At 48.1% G+C, this 22,428-nt stretch overlaps 1 protein-coding gene across 2 annotated transcripts in view; it reads right to left on the bottom strand.

Moving 5' to 3' along the window:
* The window catches only part of lamb2 (laminin, beta 2 (laminin S)), a 127,901-nt gene that overhangs the window by 75,820 nt on the left and 29,653 nt on the right, over positions 1–22,428 (bottom strand). For both annotated transcript variants that reach the window (XM_067998342.1, XM_067998343.1), the window contains 5 exons: positions 21,567–21,755; positions 18,018–18,081; positions 12,373–12,575; positions 11,389–11,509; positions 4,940–5,128 (listed from right to left, as the gene is read on the bottom strand). In XM_067998342.1, the coding sequence (XP_067854443.1) occupies positions 4,940–5,128; positions 11,389–11,509; positions 12,373–12,575; positions 18,018–18,081; positions 21,567–21,755 (766 nt within the window). The remainder of the gene's footprint in view (positions 1–4,939; positions 5,129–11,388; positions 11,510–12,372; positions 12,576–18,017; positions 18,082–21,566; positions 21,756–22,428) is intronic.

Genomic DNA, 22,428 nt, shown 5'->3' on the forward strand with positions numbered 1-22,428 from the left:
TAACCTCATTTGGCCTAAAAATGTTCTGAACTAAAGTAAAACACAACGGTAAACACCATGGGGAGGGGAGTTCAAACTTCCCCCCGCCTCATGTCAACAACCATAGTGGTAAAGTCGATTTCGCACTTAGTTGTTTTAATTTTCATCACAATTATCAATAGGACGTATTTCAGCCCTGTGTATTGTCAGAACGCCCTCACTGGTCGGTGTCAAAGGTTAGTGTTCCTTTGACATTTGCCTATACACCTAAGTACAGGCTTTAGAGAGGGTGCAGAGGAGATTTACTAGAACGGTTCCAGGGATGAGGGACTTTAGTTACGTGGAGAGACTGGAGAAGCTGGGATTGTTCTCCTTAAAGCAGGCAAGGTTGCGAGGAGATTTGATAGAGGTGTTCAAAGTCATGAAGGGTTTAGACAGATTGGAAAGAGAGAAACTGTTCCCATTGGCGGAAGGGTCAAGGAACAGAGGACATAGATTTAAGGTGATTGGTAAAAGAACCAAAGGCGGAATAAGGAAAAACTTTTTTACACAGCGAGTGGTTAGGATCTGGAATGCACTGCCCGAGGGGGTGGTGGAGGCAGATTCAATCATGGCCTTCAAAAGGGAACTGGATAAGTACTTGAAAGAAAAAAAATTGCAGGGCTACGGGGAAAGGGCGGGGGAGTGGGACTAACTGGATTGCTCTTGCATAGAGCCGGTGCGGACTCGATGGGCTGAGTGGCCTCCTTCCGTGCTGTAACCTTTCTATGATTTGATTGAGGTGTTCAAAATTATGAGGGGTTTTGATAGAGTAAATTGGGAGAAACTGTTTCCAGTGGCAGGAGGGTCGGTAACCAGAGGACACAGATTTAAGATAATTGGCAAAAGAGACAAAGGGGAGATGAGAAATTTTTTTATGCAGGGTGCCTTGGCACTTTGGATACAAAACTGGCTTAGTGGCAGAAGGCAGAGGGTGATGGTCGAAGGTTGTTTTTGTGACTGGATGCCTGTGGCCAGTGGGGTACCACAGGGATCGGTGCTGGGTCCCTTGTTGTTTGTGGTCTACATTAATGACTTGGATATGAATGTAAAAGGTATGATCAGTAAGTTCGCTGATGATACAAAGATTGGTAGGGTGGTAAATAGTGAGGAGGATAGCCTCAGTCTGCAGGACGATATAGATGGGTTGGTCAGATGGGCGGAACAGTGGCAAATGGAATTTAACCCGGAAAAGTGCGAGGTGATGCACTTTGGAGGGACTAACAAGGCAAGGGAATACACAATGAATGGGAGGACCCTAGGCAAGACAGAGGGTCAGAGGGATCTTGGTGTGCAAGTTCACAGATCCCTGAAGGCGGCGGAACAGGTAGATAAGGTGGTAAAGAAGGCATATGGGATACTTGCCTTTATTAGCCGAGGCATAGAATATAAGAGCAAGGAGGTTATGATGGAGCTTTATAAAACACTGGTTAGGCCACAGCTGGAGTACTGTGTGCAGTTCTGGTCGCCACACTACAGGAAGGATGTGATCGCTTTGGAGAGGGTGCAGAGGAGATTCACCAGGATGTTACCAGGGCTGGAGCGCTTCAGCTATGAAGAGAGACTGGGAAGATTGGGTTTGTTTTCCTTGGAGCAGAGGAGGCTGAGGGGGGACATGATTGAGGTGTACAAAATTATGAGGGGCACAGATAGGATGGATACTAAGGAGCTTTTTCCCTTCGTTGAGGGTTCTATAACAAGGGGACATAGATTCAAGGTAAAAGGCGGGAGGTTTAGAGGGGATTTGAGAAAGAACTTTTTCACCCAGAGGGTGGTTGGAGTCTGGAACTCACTGTCTGAAAGGGTTGTGGAGGCAGGAACCCTCACAACATTCAAGAAGCATTTGGATGAGCACTTGAAATGCCATAGCATACAAGGCTACGGACCAAATGCTGGAATATGGGATTAGAGTAGACAGGGCTGATGGCCGGCGCGGACACGATGGGCCGAAGGGCCTCTATCCGTGCTGTATAACTCTATGACTCTATGACTCTATGAGTTGTTCTGATCTGGAATGCGCTGCCTGAAAGGGCGGTGGAAGCAGATTCAATAATAACTTTCAAAAGGGAATTGGATAAATACTTGAAAAGGAAAAATTTGTAGGACTATGGGGAACGAGCCGTGGGAGTGGGACTAATTGGATAGCTCTTTCAAAGAACCAGCACAGGCACAATGGGCCGAATGACTGTGCTGTATGATTCTATGAAGTAAGTAGAAAACTGAAGAGAGCAGCTTTATCTCAGTGTCTACTGAATACGGAAGGAAGAGTGGAACTATGGAGGCTGGGGAACACCAGAAAATACAAATCGTCAAGTCTCTCGTCTCCTGTGGCTTCTCTGAGTGAGTTAGGGGTAGTTGTGTGTTGACCAATGCCCACTAGGAACGTGATTTAGATCACTCCAAGCTCATTTCATTGGACCCCTCTGGCCAGCAGAAACTTTCATACCATTAGCCTGGGAAGTTTATGAACCCAGGTCCCAGAAGGTAGAGGCTAACATCTAATCCCCACTCCACCCAATCTCCCACTAACTCTTTCAGCAGTTACTCAACAATTTTATGACCTATGCAGCCAATTTTGGCCGGGCTGGTAATGAAGGACAGCTGAATGACCCCAAACATGGGCTATTGACAAAAAATTGTTTTTCCTCAACGTCAATGGGAAAATATCACTTTGCAGCTGTGAAGTTTGGAGTCAGCCAAGGACACAAGAACTGGTGTTTCTCATTTATTCACACAACTCGTCAACAAAAGATCGTCCAACTGCACCTTGGATGGGTTTCAACCTTTCTCCAGCAAGTTGTCTCACACGGCCAACTGTGGTGCCTAGTGTTCACTACAGACAAAAGTTTTGAGGAACAAAAACCCCTCTCATTCACGGACAGGATGCAATCATCTGATAGGTTATCCCTCTCTTCTACTCTGCACCCTCTTCTGATCACAACCTTTGTCGCTATTACTATGTTCAGTCTCCCCTGAACTGGGGTTCACTCGACTGATTCCTGGGATGAGGGGGCTATCTTATGAGGAAAGGTTGGACAAGTTGGGCCTGTATACACTGGAGTTTAGAAGAATGAGAGGTGATCTTATTGAAACATATAAGATCCTGAGGGGACTAGAAGGGGTAGATGCTAAGGGGATGTTTCCCCTTGTGGGAGAGACTAGGACTAGGGGCCACAGTTTAAAAATAAGGGGTCTCCCATTTAAGACGGAAATGAGGAGAAATTTTTTCTCTCAGAGGGTCGTGAGTCTGTGGAACTCCCTTCCCCAGAGAGCGGTGGAGGCAGGGTCATTGAATATTTTTAAGGCTGAGTTAGATAGATTCCTGATTAACAAAGGTTCGAGTAGGTAGACGAGAAAGTAGGGTTGAGATCACAATCAGATCAGCCATGATCTTATCAAACGGCAGAGCAGGCTCGAGGGGCCAAATGGCCTACTCCTACTCTTAATTCGTATGTTCGTATGTAATTTTCTTCTCCTGTTCCTCCGAAATCCCCAATCCCCCGTCCTACACACTCTTCCCCCTCCCTACATCCTCACTGTGTTGAAATCTAGACTCATCGCACGGGCTCTTACTCAAACTCACTCTTTCCCAGGGCCTCAAAACCCTGGAACTCCTCCCCCTCCCTCAGGCTCTCCTCCCTCCTACAATCTACAGGCTGTAAAACGCAAACTTGGCATCGCCCAGTCACTACTCCTCTCACTTCTCTCCTCCTCCACCAAACCATTTGGGAAGCTCAATCATTTTCTTCAATCTTAAAGGGTCACCATTTTCCAGGGGGGTAGGCGGGGATGGAGGGGGCGTTAATGGGAGTTCAGTATCCTGACATTTCTATTATTTATTTTTATTGGACCACTCCATCTTTCTATAGAACGCGTCTTAGATCATTTGATAGAAACACAGAAACAACAGGTGATCATCCAGAGCTGGTCAGTTTTACAATTCAACCAGTGAAAACCCATTGGTTGGTCTCGTGTTTCTAACTGTTCACCAGGATATCGTAGTGAATCGTAGTGAAGTTGCTGATAGACGAGCGACACAGGACCAGCACTTGGACGTCATGCTTCAGCACTTTTCTCCGATAAGACTGTTCGTTCTTTTCATTTGCTTTATTTGAATTGTGAGGTTAATGGCAGTAATCATGTTTCTGTTTCAATCTTGTTGTGAAATTCCTATTTAAAAAATAGACCATTTGAAGTAGTTTTGTTTGGTCGGGCAAACTCATATCCCCAAAAAATATCCCGCTGCCATTTTCATATGAATTTTCCTCCCCTCCCCCCAACACCACTGAGTGCAATTTTAACCCAGCCTGGCTGGTGGGAGCGGAGGGGGTGGGGCTAAAATCAGGTTTGGGAACAAACCGCATCATTCGCCCCAATTTTAACTGGTGTTTTTTTGCCTTTGGGACAGACGAGCGCAGGGTGAGTTACAATGGCAAAATCACGGACCGATGACGTCATTCAGACACGCGTACCATTTTAACCGCAGGGCGACGAAGGCCCACCTAGTCTCACTGGTGGCACGAGGCCCGGGTAAGGCTTGTTGGGCCAGGAGGAGTTCACTCTGCCCCTGGACCTCCCGTCTCCCCCCCACCCACCGCCCCCACCACTTACCTTGCCGGGGACCGTTTCTAAGGCTCCCCAGCAGCAGCCTGTAACCGTGCAATTTCCCGCCTGTGGGTCTCTGGCGTGAGTCAGTGAGGCCTGGGAGCTAAAATCATCCAGGCCTCAGGCCCCGGGGGGGAGGCGGGGAGGGGCAGACCACCTGCTTCAAACCTACCACCCACCCCCCACATGGTAAAACCGCAGTTAATTGTCAGCTCTTGCGTGCAGCGTAATCGGTGAGGAAGCCGTTGTTCGTGGGCCCCCCCCCCCGTGCGTAAGGTTTGCCCACCCTTCCCCGTGAAGCCCCTTCAATACTCACGGACACAGACTCTGGGGTCCCGGATGTCTCTGGATGGGTCCTGGTAATAAAACGGTTTGCACATCTCGCAGTTCCTGCCCATGGTGTTGTGGTAACAATCATCACACACTCCACCACTCACGTTTCCCGTGGCCAAATACACCGCCATGTCAAAGTGACACCTCCCGGAGTGATTGTTACAATTACATCCTGTGAACAAAGCAACAGTCAGGAGGGTAGTTAAAATTTAGGAAATCCCAGCCCGGACTTATACCGAACCTCATCACATCTCTCACATACCCTCACAAAACCCATGGCATACCCAGAATTAGTTTGAGGTGTGTATAGTTTGTTAAAAATCAGTTTAGAACATAAGAACATAAGAAATAGGAGCAGGAGTAGGTCAAAAGGCCCCTCGAGCCTGCTCCGCCATTCAATCAGATCATGGTTGATCTTCAACCTCAACTCCACTTTCCCGCCCGATCCCCATATCTCTTGATTCGCTTAGAGTCCAAAAATCTATCGATCTCAGTCTTGAATATATTCAACGACTCAGCATCCACAGCCCTCTGGGGGAGAGAATTCCAAAGATTCACAACCCTCTGAATGAACTCTCACCAAAGTCCTGTACAATTGTAATAAGACCTCCTTACTCTCATACTCCAACCCTCTTGCATTAAAGGCCAACATACCATTTGCTTTCCCATTGCTTGCCATATCTGCATATTAATTCTTATTTGTGACAGACTTCAAGTACCAGCAAACAGTAGGCGTTACATTTCTGCTATGGGGCAACCAATACCCAGGAGACACAGTGGCCCTAATTTTAGCTCCCCCCCCAGTCTGGCGGAAACCAGGCCCGGAGGGAAGAGTTGAAATGAAGTGGGAGACAGAGAGAGATGTCGACCGTAGCTTAGTGGGTAGCACTCTTGCCTCTGAGTCAGAAGGTCGTAGATTCAACCCCGACTCCAGAGACTTGAGCCCCATAATCCAGGCTGACACTTCCAGTGCAGTACTGAGGGAGTACTGCAGTGTCAGAGGTGCCGTCTTTCGAGGCCATGTGAATTGGGATTCGATTGTGACGGGACTGGACAGTCGTTTCTGTAACTGTAACGTGTCCCGAATGAGGAGAAGCCTTCCAGATGTGAAGGTAACAGGAACAGCCGAAGATCTTGGGGACAGAAATCATGGTCCATGTTGGAATCCAGTGACGTAGTGAAGAATAGGATTTGGATCCTCTGAAGTGGGAGCTTTAGGAATTAAGCGGTCGAACCTCAAAGTATCCGTACTGGAGCCACACGCGACCCAGTGCAGAGTCAGACCAGGGAGGTAAATACATGGCTAGAGATCATAGAATCATAGAATCATAGAAGTTACAACATGGAAACAGGCCCTTCAGCCCAACATGTCCATGTCGCCCAGTTTATACCACTAAGCTGGTCCCAATTGCCTGCACTTGGCCCATATCCCTCTATACCCATCTTACCCATGTAACTGTCCAAATACTTTTTAAAAGACAAAATTGTACCCGTCTACTACTGCCTCTGGCAGCTCGTTCCAGACACTCACCACCCTTTGAGTGAAAGAATTGCCCCTCTGGACCCTTTTGTATCTCTCCCCTCTCACCTTAAATCTATGCCCCCTCGTTATAGACTCCCCTACCTTTGGGAAAAGATTTTGACTATCTACCTTATCTATGCCCCTCATTATTTTATAGACTTCTATAAGATCACCCCTTAACCTCCTACTCTCCAGGGAAAAAAGTCTCAGACTATCCAACCTCTCCCTATAAGTCAAACCATCAAGTCCCGGTAGCATCCTAGTAAATCTTTTCTGCACTCTTTCTAGTTTAATAATATCCTTTCTATAATAGGGTGACCAGAACTGTACACAGTACTCCAAGTGTGGCCTTACTAATGTCTTGTACAACTTCAACAAGACATCCCAACTCCTGTATTCAATGTTCTGACCAATGAAACCAAGCATGCCGAATGCCTTCTTCACCACCCTATCCACCTGTGACTCCACTTTCAAGGAGCTATGAACCTGTACTCCTAGATCTCTTTGTTCTATAACTCTCCCCAACGCCCTACCATTAACGGAGTAGGTCCTGGCCCGATTCGATCTACCAAAATGCATCACCTCACATTTATCTAAATTAAACTCCATCTGCCATTCATCGGCCCACTGGCCCAATTTATCAAGATCCCGTTGCAATCCTAGATAACCTTCTTCACTGTCCACAATGCCACCAATCTTGGTGTCATCTGCAAACTTACTAACCATGCCTACTAAATTCTCATCCAAATCATTAATATAAATAACAAATAACAGCGGACCCAGCACCGATCCCTGAGGCACACCACTGGTCACAGGCCTCCAGTTTGAAAAACAACCCTCGACAACCACCCTCTGTCTTCTGCCGTCAATCCAATTTTGTATCCAATTGACTACCTCACCTTGGATCCCGTGAGATTTAACCTTATATAACAACCTACCATGCGGTACCTTGTCAAAGGCTTTGCTAAAGTCCATGTAGACCACGTCTACTGCACAGCCCTCATCTATCTTCTTGGTTACCCCTTCAAAAAACTCAATCAAATTTGTGAGACATGATTTTCCTCTCACAAAACCATGCTGACTGTTCCTAATCAGTCCCTGCCTCTCCAAATGCCCGTAGATCCTATCTCTCAGAATACCCTCTAACAACTTACCCACTACAGATGTCAGGCTCACCAGTCTATAGTTCCCAGGCTTTTCCCTGCCGCCCTTCTTAAACAATAGCACAACATTTGCTACCCTCCAATCCTCAGGCACCTCACCCGTAGCTGTCGATGATTCAAATATCTCTGCTAGGGGACCCGCAATTTCCTCCCTAACCTCCCATAACATCCTGGGATACACTTCATCAGGTCCCGGAGATTTATCTACCTTGATGCGCGTTAAGACTTCCAGCACCTCCCTCTCTGTAATATGTACACTCCTCAAGACATCACTATTTATTTCCCCAAGTTCCCTAACATCCATGCCTTTCTCAACCGTAAATACCGATGTGAAATATTCATTTAGGATCTCACCCATCTCTTGTGGTTCCGCACATTGATGACCTTGTTGATCCTTAAGAGGCCCTACTCTCTCCCTAGTTACTCTTTTGCCCTTTATGTATTTATAGAAGCTCTTTGGATTCACCTTTGCCTTATCTGCCAAAGCAATCTCATGTCCCCTTTTTGCCCTCCTGATTTCTCTCTTAACTCTACTCCGGCAATCACTATACTCTTCAAGGGATCCACTTGATCCCAGCTGCCTATGCATGTCATATGCCTCCTTCTTCTTTTTGACTAGGGCCTCAATCTCCCGAGTCATCCAAGTTTCCCTACTTCTACCAGCCTTGCCCTTCACTTTGTAAGGAATGTGCTTACCCTGAACCCTGGTTAACACACTTTTGAAGGCCTCCCACTTACCAGACGTCCCTTTGCCTGCCAACAGACTCTCCCAATCAACTTCTGAAAGTTCCTGTCTAATACCATCAAAATTGGCCTTTCCCCAATTTAGAACTTTAACTTTTGGGCCAGACCTATCATTCTCCATAGCTATCGTAAAACTAATGGAATTATGATCACTGGTCCCAAAGTGATCCCTCACTAACACTTCTGTCACCTGCCCTTCCTTATTTCCCAAGAGGAGGTCAAGTTTTGCCCCCTCTCTAGTCAGGCCATCCACATACTGAATGAGAAATTCCTCCTGAATACACTCAACAAATTTCTCTCCATCCAAGCCCCTAATGCTATGGCTGTCCCAGTCAATGTTGGGAAAGTTAAAGTCCCCTACTATTACCACCCTATTTTTCTTGCAGCTGTCTGTAATCTCCTTACATATTTGCTCCTCAATTTCCCGTTGACTATTTGGGGGTCTGTAGTACAATCCTATCAAAGTGATCTCCCTTCTTATTTTTCAGTTCTACCCATATCGACTCCGTGGGCAAACCCTTGGATATATCCTCTCTCACTACTGCCGTGATGTTCTCCCTAATCAAGAACGCAACTCCCCCTCCTCTCTTACCTCCTGCTCTATCTTTCCTATAGCATCTGTACCCTGGAACATTGAGCTGCCAGTCCTGCCCCTCCCTTAGCTATGTTTCAGTAATAGCTATAACATCCCAGTCCCATGTACCCATCCATGCCCTGAGTTCATCTGCCTTGCCCATCAGACTTCTTGCATTGAAATAAATGCAGTTTAATCTAGACTTCCCTTGGTCTTTGCCCTGCTTTCTCAGACCATCTGTCCGGTCATGTTTTGTACACTCTCCCTTACTGCCTTTTGTTTCTATCACCACTTTACTTCCCACTGACTTCCTGCATCGGTTCCCATCCCCCTGCCACTTTAGTTTAAACCCTCCCCAACAGCACTAGCAAACACTCCCCCTGGGACATTGGTTCCAGTCCTGCCCAGATGCAGACCGTCCAATTTGTACTGGTCCCACCTCCCCCAGAACCGGTTCCAATGGCCCAGGAATTTGAATCCCTCCAGCTTGCACCATCTCTCAAGCCACGTATTCATCTTAGCTATCCGGTCATTCCTACTCTGACTAACCCGTGGCACTGGTAGCAATCCTGAGATTACTACCTTTGAGGTCCTACTCTTTAGTTTAACTCCTAACTCCCTAAATTCAGCTTGTAGGACCTCATCCTGTTTTTTACCTATATCGTTGGTACCTGCAGTGTTGGAGGGAAGGATTCAGAATCCTTGGGGGAGGAAAGAACAAAAGGGGAAGGTCTGTGATCAGGTGGAGGTGCTGGAATGATTCAGTGACAAAAGGGATGATGGTGCAAGGCGAAAGGAGGAGTGGTAATGGGACAAGTAAAACCAAAGATGGGTCTGGAGGAGGTGTAAATGGTAACATCAGAATAGCAGAGTGGGAGGGAAGCATGGAGAACCTGGCAAAGAGGAGAAGGTTCCTGGGGCCCGGGAATGTGGCAGAGGAAGGTGGGTAGGTCGCAGGGTTGTGGACCCCCTGCTGGTCATGTACCCACAGGGGATCCCACTCCCACCCCAAGCACCTGCCCACAACTCCCCCACTCCCAGAGCCTCTGGTGCAGCCCGTCCTCCATTACCGGGCAAGGGCAGTAGGCACATGGGAACACCACCTGCACGTTCCCCTCCAAGTCACACACCATCCCGACTTGGAAATATATCGCCGTTCCTTCATCGTCGCTGGGTCAAAATCCTGGAACTCCCTTCCTAACAGCACTGTGGGAGAACCGTCACCACACGGACTGCAGCGGTTCAAGAAGGCGGCTCACCACCACCTTCTCAAGGGCAATTAGGGATGGGCAATAAATGCCGGCCTTGCCAGCGACGCCCACATCCCATGAACAAATAAAAATGAAACACAGCACCTGCTGCCCGAGCGGAAATGAGATTACTGGCCCAGTTTAGCAATAACAATATCAGGAGAAGAATAGCACGAATACAAGAATGACATAACTAGGCCGCAGAATGTCAATGGCTGCTGAAACATGGGTCCAGCATTTGTTGAATTGAAGATAACCCTCCTCGTGCTGGAACACAGGGCTTGGGGGACTTGGTGCTGGTTATTTTTATCAGGGTAACGCAGGCAGCAAAACAGGGATCTCCCGCCAATCCCCAGCTGGAATAAAGTTCAGTTTAGCACTCTGTAATTTACAGCTCACGAGTAAACACCAACTGCAGACAGGCCTGAGAGCAAACCCTGGGGAAAGCCTCTTACACCTGCCTCACTTCACCAAGAACTTCATGTGCCTGAAAGATTGGGGAGAAGCCATGAAGGGGAACTTTTAGAGAATAAACAAGTTTTAAGAACAGTAAAAGGCCACTAGGCCCAAAAAACCTGTCACTTTTTGAGAGATCGCAGTCCTACTTACCCACCTTCTCACCATATCCCTCAATCCTACCTTCTCCCCATATCTCTCAGTCCCACCTACCCACCTTTTCCCCATATCCCTCAATCCCATCTACCCACCTTCTCCCCATATCCCTCAATCCCACCTTCTCCCCATATCTCTCAATCCCACCTACCCACCATATTTCTCCTTTCTCTGAAAACCTGGTTACCTCTTGAACCAATTAACTCTCCACGATCCCACTCAATCAGCCAGTCCTTCAAGTGCCAATTTGAATAGTTGGGGGTTAGCAGGCCATTGAACCCTGGGGAAAGGGGGACATTACAGCCTGGACTGATTTGGTCCATACCCAGTCTCCAAACTTTCCAATCGGAAGCCAGGCTAATTTTGTCCCCATCCCTAACCCGAGAGTACTGAGGCCAATTATAACACGCAGGCTGAGATTGGCTCCCTCAGCCTAGTCTCTGACTGAATCTGGGACTGCGCTACTCTGTATGTTTCCATAGCACAAACTCGCACCGCACCAACCCATGGAGAGGCCAATATATTTTCCCTTCTGCACCCACGTCTGATCTCTTTGCTCGCACTTACGTTTGCACGCATTGGTGTTCCGTCCCTCGGCCGGTCTCCAGGGCAGCTCATTATAGAAATCGTCACACTTCTCGCAGTTTAACCCGTTGGTGTTGTGATTGCACACGCACCTGCCATGGACCTGTCACAGGACGGGGAAATAGTCACTCACACAACCAAACATTATGGATTCCAGGGTCAGAGGACAGAAACACCGCATCGCCTGGGCGTGGAAAGATCCGGAATATCGGGCGTGCACTCCGTCCGCTCAATCTTGCGGTAATTTCCTCACCCAAACCATCCAGTGCTCTGTGCACAGAACCAGGTAATTTTCCTTTAATATGTTCCTCATTAAAATATAGCATTCTTTCTTTAAAAAATTTAAATTTGTAAATCTTTTAGCAATAAGCCATTATTATGTATCTGAATTTATGCCCCCAGGTGTATTTCCTTTTACCAGGCAACATCCTAGTGGATCGGAATTGTACCCGATCTAAAGCTTCAATACCCTCCCTATGTCCACATAGTCCTCCAACTGAGGTCTTAATAAAGTTTTATATGAGCTCCTCATTACCAATTGGCTTTTAAATTCTATACCTCGTGATAAAATCTAGAATTCCCTTAGTTTCTTTTACAGCCTCATCAACCTGAGGCGCTGCCTTTAATATCTTTCCCCCACTCCCTTTGCTCCACCATTGGCGGCCGTGCCTTTAGCTGCCTAGGCCCTAAGCTCTGGAATTCCCCCCCCCCCAAACCTCTCCCCCTCTCTACCTCTTTCTCTTCCTTTAAGACGCTCCTTAAAACCTACCTCTTCGAACAAGCTTTTGGTCACCTGTCCTAATATTTCCTTACATGGCTCGGTGTCAAATTTTGTCTAATTTACGCTCCTGTGAAGAGCCTTGGGATGTTTTACTATGTTAAAGGCGCTATATAAATGCAAGTTGTTATTGTCTCAATCTGCCTTTTGAGAATCTCGAATGAATATTTGTGAAGCGATCACAGTACCATTCCTTCGATGTCTCCTCCGATGCCATCAATGGGGGCACACTCACTGGCGTGTCCATAGCAAAAGCAGTTTCCTCGCACCACCAGTTCAAAGACAGCATAGTAATATTTCTCCTTGATCTCGTGGCGGGAGTCCAGCAGGTTATCTCCCAGGGTGTGCAACTTGGTGAAATTCACACGCAAGTTGGTAATCTTCAATAAATCTTCAATAAAAGAAGAGTAAAAGAGTGAGAGACCTGGACTATCCAATGGTTGGCATTACAATACATGAATATAGCAACCAACAACACATGAACATTAGAAGTTTTAAAGAGAGAAAGACAGAATTGCATTTATATAGTGCCTTTCACAGCCTCAGGACGCCCCAAACCACTTTACAGCAAATGACATACTTTTCGAAGTGTAGTCACTGTTGTAAGCCCATGGGATCCAAGGGAAAGTGGCAAGTTGGATCCAAAATTGGCTCAGTGGCGGGAAGCAAAGGGTAATGGTAGACGGGTGTTTTTGTGACTGGAAGGCTGTTTCCAGTGAGGTTCCGCAGGGCTCAGTACTTGGTCCCTTGCTTTTTGTGGTATATATTAATGATTTAGACTTAAATGTAGGGGGCATGATTATGAAGTTTGCAGGTGATACAAAAATTGGCCTTGTGGTTGATAGTGAGGAGGAAAGCTGTAGACTGCAGGAAGATATCAACGGACTGGTCAGGTGGGCAGAAAAGAGGCAAATGGAATTCAGTCTGGAGAAGTGTGAGGTAATGCATATGGGGAGGGCAAACAAGGCAAGGGAGTACACAATAAATGGGAGGATACTGAGAGGTGTAGAGGAAGTGAGGGACCTTGGAGTGCATGTCCACAGATCCCTGAAGGTAACAGGACAGGTAGATAAGGTGGTTAAGAAGGCATACGGGATACTTTCCTTTATTAGCCGTGGCATAGAATATAAGAGCAGTGAGGTTATGCTAGAACTGTATAAAACATTGGTTAGGCCACAGCTAGAGTACTGGGTACAGTTCTGGTCACCACATTACAGGAAAGATGTGATTGCATTGGAGAGGGTACAGAGGAGATTTTCGAGGGTGTTGCCAGGGCTGGAGAATTTTAGCTATGAGGAAAGATTGGATAGGCTGGGGTTGTTCTCTTTAGAACAAAGGAGGCTGAGGGGAGATTTAATTGAGGTATATAAAATTATGAGGGGCCTAGATAGAGTGGGATAGGAAGGACCTATTTCCCTTAGCAGAGATAACCAGGGGGCATAGATTTAAAGTAATTGGTAGAAGGATTAGAGGGGAGCTGAGGAGAAATGTTTTTACCCAGAGGGTGGTGGGGGTCTGGAGCTCACTGCCTGAGAGGGTGGTAGAGGCAGAAACCCTCAACTCATTTAAAAAGTACGTGAAGTGCTGTAACCTACAGGGCAACGGACCAAGTGCTGGAAAGTGGGATTAAGCTGGATAGCTCTTTTTCAGCCGGCACGAACATGATGGGCCGAATGGCCTCCTTCTGTGCCGTAACTTTCTACGATTCTTCGAGAATTTTTTTTTAAACGCAGAGAGTTGTTATGATCTGGAATGCGCTGCCTGAAAGGGCGGTGGAAGCAGATTCAATAATAACTTTCAAAAAGGGAATTGGATAAATGCTTGAAGGGAAAAATTTGCAGGGCTATGGGGAAAGAGCAGGGGAGTGGGACTAATTGGATAGCTCTTTCAAAGAGCCAGCACAGACATGATGGGCCGAAGGGCCTCCTTCTGTACTGTAACTTACTATGATTCCCCAAACTGATTCCGGTCCTTAAAACTTCTGTCCAATTTCTCAATCCATTTCCAAGGTATCCTTATCAAATTTGTGTATCACTTTTAAAAAAAGGAAACCCTGAGATTAATGTATTAAACAGTGAAATGACACAGCCAATAGTTTCAACAGTGGGCCCCACAGCAACCAAACAGGGACCAGCCAGTCACACTGACGATGAAAGCAACTCTCTCCACACCTGACCTCGACCACTCTCTTTATTTGAATGAAGGGAGCAGGTCAGAAATCATCACACACGGAATCATTTACTGGCAATCGGCCAACAACAACACACCCTGGGATAGTTTCAAAGTGGTGAGTGGGTGGGAGAGAAGCAGTGGGTGGGACAATGTGTGTGAATTTGTTACTCAGCACACAGACTGACCAGTGAATCCTAAACCGCACAATATTTCAGCCCCGACACTTGTGTTACTGCACTGTTATTGAACGCAAGAATCTGTCAAAAGTGTCCTTCATGTTTCTAGATATCATTAAAAACTGGAGTTGTTACAAGTTGGTTTATCCTCCTGTTGGTTCTATCGGCAGTTAGTACCTCCCTCGGGAGACTGGGTGGGTGGGTTAGAGTCCATGATAAGGCTAAACATACAAGGTTATCAATCACTAGAGGCAATGTAGAAAAGGCAACCAAACTGATAGTTAACTTAAGGCTTTTGAGATATGAAGAGAGGTTGAAGAGTTTGGGATTGTTGACTTTGGAGAGAAGGCTCGGGGAGAGATTATTCAAGGATTCGAGATTCTTAATGACTTGGCACAAACTCTAATACCAGAGGGAAGGTACGCAGTCAATCAGAGAGCAGCAAATGTGTGGAGTGGACTGTCCAAGGAGTGTGGGAATATTTAAGGGAGAGTTGGGCTGATCTTTGAGGGACGGGGTGATGGAGGGGGATGAGATTTTGAGACTAGCCAGATAAACTGCAGAGACTCTTCTGGTCTCAAGTTCACCAGACAGGTCTCGTATCCAGTTGGTGAGCTGGGTGGAGCCCATCTGTATCGTCTCTCTCTCCACCGCAGGACTTGCAAAGCCAAAAATGGGAAAGAAACCAAGATGGGAAATTAGGACAGCACAAAGGTGGATAACACATGTCTGAAGGGCACCAATGAAAGGACTGGTTCACACTGAGCTGTGATTCTTCCACATCCTTGATAGCCTTGTATGATTCGCCTTGTTCTGGACTCTACCGTCCAGTCTCCCGAGGGAGGTTACCTTGACTGACTTACATTGTCTCCTGGTTCGGCAACGCCTCGATTTAAAATTCTCATCCTTGCGTTCAAATCCCTCCACGGCCTCGCCCCCTCCCTATCTCTGGAACCTCCTCCAGCCCTACAACCCTCCGAGATCTCTGTGTTCCTCCAATTCTGGCCTCTTGCACATCCCCAATTTTCTTTGCTCCACCATTGGCGGCCGTGCCTTCAGCTGCTAGGCCCTAAGCTCTGGAATTCCCTCCCTTAACCTCTCTGCCTCTCCGCCTCTCTCTCCTCCTTTAAGAATCTCCTTAAAACCTACCTCTTTGACCAAGCTTTTGGTCACCTGCCCTAATATCTCTTCATGTGGCTCGGTGTCAAATTTTGTTTGATAATCGCTCCGGAGAAGCGCCTTGGGACGTTTTACTACGTTAAAAGCGCTATATAAATGCAAGTTGTTGTTGATATATGACGGATGGTCACTTGAGTGAGGTGCCAGAGATGGAACCCTATCCCAGCAGAAAGTCACATCCATTGGGAGGTAAGAGGAGGACAGGAGTAAAATCCAACCTATTGCTGACACCCCCAGGCTTCAGTCAGATGTACAATTGGTGATCTCAGCTTGAATGTTGGTGGGTGGTGGGGGTGGGGGGAACGAGGCATGGAGTTTGAAGTCTGTGCGTGAGCTAACAAGTTGTGGAGTTAATGACCCACTTCACACACCACCTGTGCTGCAGTCAGTGCACCTCTTCATTAACCGTCTCACTGCTCCTCCATTACGACAAATGGGACTCTATATGTGGGACCTCACACCAAATGCAGCCTTCGATGACCGAAAGTCACCATTGGTCTCCTTCAGGAACTGCCCGATGTCTCCAGGTGGTCTCTTATTTGGCTTCTGCCTGATTTCTTTCTGTTCTAATCTTCTCAGGGCATTCCCTCGCCCTGGGATACACCACCCTCTCTTACCTCACCCGAGTGGCCATTCTTCATATGAGGCGAGAGTGACTGCCCTTGACATCAAGGCTGCATTTGACCGAGTGTGGCACCAAGGAGCCCCAGTAAAATTGAAGTCAACGGGAATCAGGGGGAAAACTCTCCAGTGGCTGGAGTCATACCTAGCACAAAGGAAGATGGTTGTGGTTGTTGGAGGCCAATCATCTCAGCCCCAGGACATTGCTGCAGGAGTTCCTCAGGGCAGTGTCCTAGGCCCAACCATCTTCAGCTGCTTCATCAATGACCTTCCCTCCATCATAAGGTCAGAAATGGGGATGTTCGCTGATGATTGCACAGTGTTCAGTTCCATTCGCAACCCCTCAGATAATGAAGCAGTCCGTGCCTGCATGCAGCAAGACCTGGACAACATCCAGGCTTGGGCTGATAAGTGGCAAGTAACATTCGCACCAGACAAGTGTCAGGCAATGACCATCTCCAACAAGAGAGAGTCTAACCACCTCCCCTTGACATTCAACGGCATTACCATCGCCGAATCCCCCACCATCAACATCCTGGGGGTCACCATTGACCAGAAACTTAACTGGACCAGCCATATAAATACTGTGGCTACAAGAGCAGGTCAGAGGCTGGGTATTCTGCGGTGAGTGTCTCACCTCCTGACTCCCCAAAGCCTTTCCACCATCTACAAGGCACAAGTCAGGAGTGTGATGGAATACTCTCCACTTGCCTGGATCAGTGCAGCTCCAACAACACTCAAAAAGCTTGACACCATCCAGGACAAAGCAGCCTGCTTGATTGGCACCCCATCCACCACCCTAAACATTCACTCCCTTCACCACCGGCGCACTGTGGCTGCAGTGTGTACCATCCACAGGATGCACTGCAGCAACTCGCCAAGGCTTCTTTGACAGCACCTCCCAAACCCGTGACCTCTACCACCTAGAAGGACAAGGGCAGCAGGCACATGGGAACAACACCACCTGCACGTTCCCCTCCAAGTCACACACCACCCCAACTTGGAAATATATCGCCGTTCCTTCATTATCGCTGGGTCAAAATCCTGGAACTCCCTTCCTAACAGCACTGTGGGAGAACCTTCACCACACGGACTGCAGCGGTTCAAGAAGGCGGCTCACCACCACCTTCTCAAGGGCAATTAGGGATGGGCAATTAGGAATGGGCAATAAATGCCGGCATCGCCAGCCACTCCCACATCCCATGAGCGAATAAAAAAAAAACATGGGAACAGGAGGAGGCCACTCAGCCCCTCGAGTCTGTCCCGCTATTCTATTAGATCACGGCTGATCTGTACCTCTGGCAGATTATTCACCTACCGTTGTATCTCAATCTTGTCCAAACCCACATCCAATCAGTGTCACTGAATAATGATCAGGATCAGGAACTCTGGCTGATTTCTCCCTCCTTCCTGGCCCAATGACAGGAGAATAATTCTAATGTGACTACTGCCATCTCGGTGGAGACCAACTAACACACTGAAGGAGGGTGGAAGCTGGGAGCTGCCTTCCTTGTTTGTACAGACAAACTTTCCTAATAAAGAAACAGACAAAGACTTGCATTTAGAGCTCCTTTCGTGTCCCCGTGCAATGAACTGCTTTTGAAGGACAGTCACTGCTGTTCCTGGGCTCTGCCAAAACATTGCTTCACCTGAGAGTTACCATGGGCGATAAGCACAGAACTTACTCTGGATCTGGGGACTGTAGGGGTCTTTAATGGGAATGGCCGGGTCCAGAACTCTGTAGATTACCTGAAAAGGAAGAAATAGACTTTAATGAGAATATAAACTGTCTGTCGAGAACACGTGGGAACAAAAAAATACAACAGCTTGCGTCCAAAACTGCTCTGACCAGGAATGGACCTTCTCCCCATGGACTCTCTCCACATCATTACTGGGATCGCACCCTTTCCCTGCAGACCCTGTGCTGGTCCCTACTGGGATCACACCCTTTCCCTGCAGACCCTGTGCTGGTCCCTACTGGGATCGCACCCTTTCCCTGCAGACCCAGTGCTGGTCCCTGCTGGGATCGCACCCTTTCCTTGCAGACCCTGTGCTGGTCCCTGCTGGGATCGCACCCTCTGCCCATGGATTCACTCCTCTGTTCTTCATTGTTCAAAATACCAAAGGACAGGAATAAATTGCCCCCAAATTACTGACTTTAGTTGAAGAATCCTCCACAGAACAGCAGAGTATCTGAAACTCGCTTTCTGTGTTTTTTTTGACAGTATCGTTTTCAGATTTCTTCCCAGTACTTTCAATTTTGTTTTTGTCAAAAGTTAAGCAAAAATCAGAGTAAATATTTGGACTTTGCTCCTCTCTCCAGTCTGGCTATGGCCAGTCCCAACGCACGGATTTATTCTGGTGATTACCAGAATTATCAATCCCACACAGGAAATTCCGCTTTCGGTTACTTTGGAGGAAACTCCAGGACATAATCACCAGTAATTTCCTGTCGGGTTCTCCAGACTTCCCGCTGTAACCTTGGTGGAAGATTGGCAGAAACCCCAGGGAAACGGGGAAAATGGCCGTTTACGCAGTTTCTCCGAAATTGACGCCACTCTTCCGCTGAAGTTCCGATGGGAGATCGGTGGACTCCCAACTAGTCAAAATAAAAGTCTTTGAAGTGAAAGTGAAATGCACTCTACAAATCGAGAGACTGCGTCTTTTTCTGGTGTTAACGAATTAAAAATTGACCCCAAACATTTCCAATCTTGTGACTCAGCTTGGAGTCTAATCGGATCAGTTAAACCCAACGACCCATCTCTGAAATAGGAGCTCAGAGACGCTCACAGATAATCTCAGCCCTCTCTTAGTTCCGACACTCCAACTGGGACAAAGAAAGAAAACAGGGAACCAGTGGAAAAATCTTCCTTTCAGGATTGTTATTGAGGATGAAATAAAACCTGAAGTGGGGGGGGGGGGGAATTTCTTTCCAAGGCACTTTCTCTTGACACCATGTAAGAAAAACATTATATTTCTCACTCCGACAGACCCAGCATTAGGGAACTCCCCTCTCCGGACTAGTGCGTGACACTAACATAAGGTATGGGTTGCCAACTCTGGTTGCGTATTCCTGGAGGTTTCATCACATGACATCCCGCCTCTGACCTCCCGCCCAGTCAAACGCCCTTTATTCTCCATCTCCAATATTTTGAAAACTAATAAACAAAAGTGTTCAAAGAAAATTACCCCATGGTTTTTCTCCCGGGGTTTTTGCTCCCGGCAGTGTCCTGGAGATTCCAACACAATCCTGGAGGGTTGGCAACCCCTAATATAGGGGTATCATAGATAGAAGTGCCAGTTCGGGACACATAAGAACATAAGAAATAGGAGCAGGAGTAGGCCATACGGCCCCTCGATCCTGCTCCGCCATTCAATCAGATCATGGCTGATCTTCAACCTCAACTCCACTTTCCCGCCCAATCCCCATATTCCTTGATTCCCCGAGAGTCTAAAAATCTATCGATCTCAGCCTTGAATATACTCAATGAGCATCCACAGCCCTCTGGGGGAGAGAATTCCAAAGATTCACAACCCTGAGTGAAGAAATTTTACCTCATTTCAGCCGACCCCTTATCCTGAGACTATGCCCCCTAGTTCTAGACTCTCCAGCCGGGGGAAACAACCTCTCAGCATCTACCCTGTCAAGCCCCCTCAGAATCTTATATGTTTCAATGAGATCACCTCTCATTCTTCTAAACTCCAGATGCTTCAGACACAACGTGCTTTCCTGCAGTCTGGAGCATCAGCGATTGGCCTCGATTACCACCTCTCTGAAATCCTCTGCTGGGAGACTGCGGGAGTGTGGATTGGTGCTTGACTCGGGCTGTCCCTGTGGGGGGGGACCTAGGCACCATTCAATGCCCAGCTCATAGTGGGTGGGTGCGACCCGGAGAAGGAGGGAAGATAATATATTTCACCTTTCATGTCCTCAAGGACATCCCAAAGCACTTTCACAGCCGATGAGTTGCTTCTGAAGTGTAGTTCTGTTCCTTTGCTGCCCGTATCCTAACTCGCACCGAGTCCCAATCTCCCATCACCCCCTGTGCTCGCTGACCTACATTGGCTCCCAGTTTGGGAACACCTCGATTTGAAATTCTCATCCTTGTGTTCAAATCCGTCCATGGCCCTCTCCCCCTCCCTATCTCTGTCACCTCCTCCAGCCCTACAACCCTCCGAGATCTCTGCGCTCCTCCAATTCTGGCCTCTTGCACATCCCCGATTTTAATCACTCCACCATTGGCGGCCGTGCCTTCAGCTGCCCGGGCCCTAAGCTCTGGAATTCCCTCCCTAAACCTCTCCGCCTCTCTCTCCTCCTTTAAGATGCTCCTTAAAACCTACCACTTTGACCAAGCTTTTGGTCACCTGTCCTAATATCTCCTTATGTGGCTCGGTGTCAAGTTTTGTCTGATAATCGCTCCCGTGAAGCACCTTGGGACATTTTACTGATTTAAAGGCGCTATATAAATGCAAGTTGTTGTTGTAGTCACTGTTGAAATGGAGGCAAACACAGCAGTCAACAGCGCACAGCAAGATGCAACAAACAGAAAGATATGAATGTTTCCAGTGGTATTGGGATAAATATTGACCAGGACACTGGGGAGAACTCCCCTGTTCTTCTTTGAAATTGTGTCGTGGGACCTGAGAGGGCAGACGGGGCCTCGGTTTAACATCTCATCCGAAAGACGGCACCTCCGACAGTGCAACCCTCCCTCAGCACTGACCCTCCAACAGTGCAACCCTCCCTCAGCACTGACCCTCCAACAGTGCAACCCTCCCTCAGCACTGACCCTCCAACAGTGCAACCCTCCCTCAGCACTGACCCTCCGACAGTGCGGCGCTCCCTCAGCACTGACCCTCCGACAGTGCGGCGCTCCCTCAGCACTGACCCTCCGACAGTGCGGCGCTCCCTCAGCACTGACCCTCCAACAGTGCGGTGCTCCCTCAGCACTGACCCTCCGACTGTGCAGCGCTCCCTCAGCACTGACCCTCCGACAGTGCGGCGCTCCCTCAGTACCGACCCTCCGACAGTGCGGCGCTCCCTCAGCACTGACCCTCCGACAGTGCAGCGCTCCCTCAGCACTGACCCTCCGACAGTGCGGCGCTCCCTCAGCACTGGCACTGGGAGCGTCGGCCTGGATTATGGGACTCAAGTCCTGAAGGCCATCAGGTGGGTCCAAGGAGCCCATTGTACCCACTCACATTCTTGATCAAGTGAATATTTTGTCACTCACTTCTCCCTCGGTCGAAGGCTCGATGTCAGAGTAACGTGATTCACAGATGACATCGTCCACCTTTCTCAGGGGCCCTCGAGCCACGGTTGGAAACTCAGAGGCACAATCGTAGCTGAAGTACCGATAGACCTGCCACGTGCGACCAAAGTCTGCGGAACGCTCAATCAACATGGCAGCCGGTCTGAAGGTCTGTGGAGAGACGGCACAAATTACTCGGTTAAAATTTTTTTTATATTTACTTCAAATCTTGCTCTCCAATTTCCTCCCCTTCCCTGATATCGGTGCTGACTCTTGCTGGGTGCAGGCTATTCAGCTGTGGAGGCATCACAGTTGAACCCGATCCTGTCTTCACTTGATGTCCGATTATGCCCTTTCCGTTGGGGAGGAGGTTGGGAGGCGGGGGGTGGGAGGGTTTATTGGACAGTAGGAACCCTGGCTGAATTTCCTCTCCCTAGCCCAGAGATGCTGAGGCCAACTTTCGTGCCCTTTCTCCCACCCCAGCTGAGACGGGCTGACTCAGCGCTGACCTGGGATTGAACCCGCAGCCATCTTGGTTTGTGAGGCTAATTATCACACGGAGCCACCCTGGAGCAACACATCAAGGGAATTTTATTAAATCATTCTCAGGATGTGGGCATCGCTGGCAAGGCCGGCATTTATTGCCCATCCCCGAGGTGCCCTGTGAAGGTGGTGGTGGTGGGCCTTCTTCTTGAACCGCTGGTAGTGAGTTTGATACAAACTGAGGGGTCACTTCAGAGGGCAGTTAAAAGTCAACCACGTTGGTGCGGGACTGGAGTCACATATAGGCCCAGACCGGGTAAGGACGGCAGGTTTCCCACCCTAAAGGACATTAGTGAACCAG

This window comes from Heptranchias perlo, chromosome 17 (genome assembly GCF_035084215.1).
Source record: "Heptranchias perlo isolate sHepPer1 chromosome 17, sHepPer1.hap1, whole genome shotgun sequence".
Lineage (NCBI taxonomy): Eukaryota > Metazoa > Chordata > Chondrichthyes > Hexanchiformes > Hexanchidae > Heptranchias > Heptranchias perlo.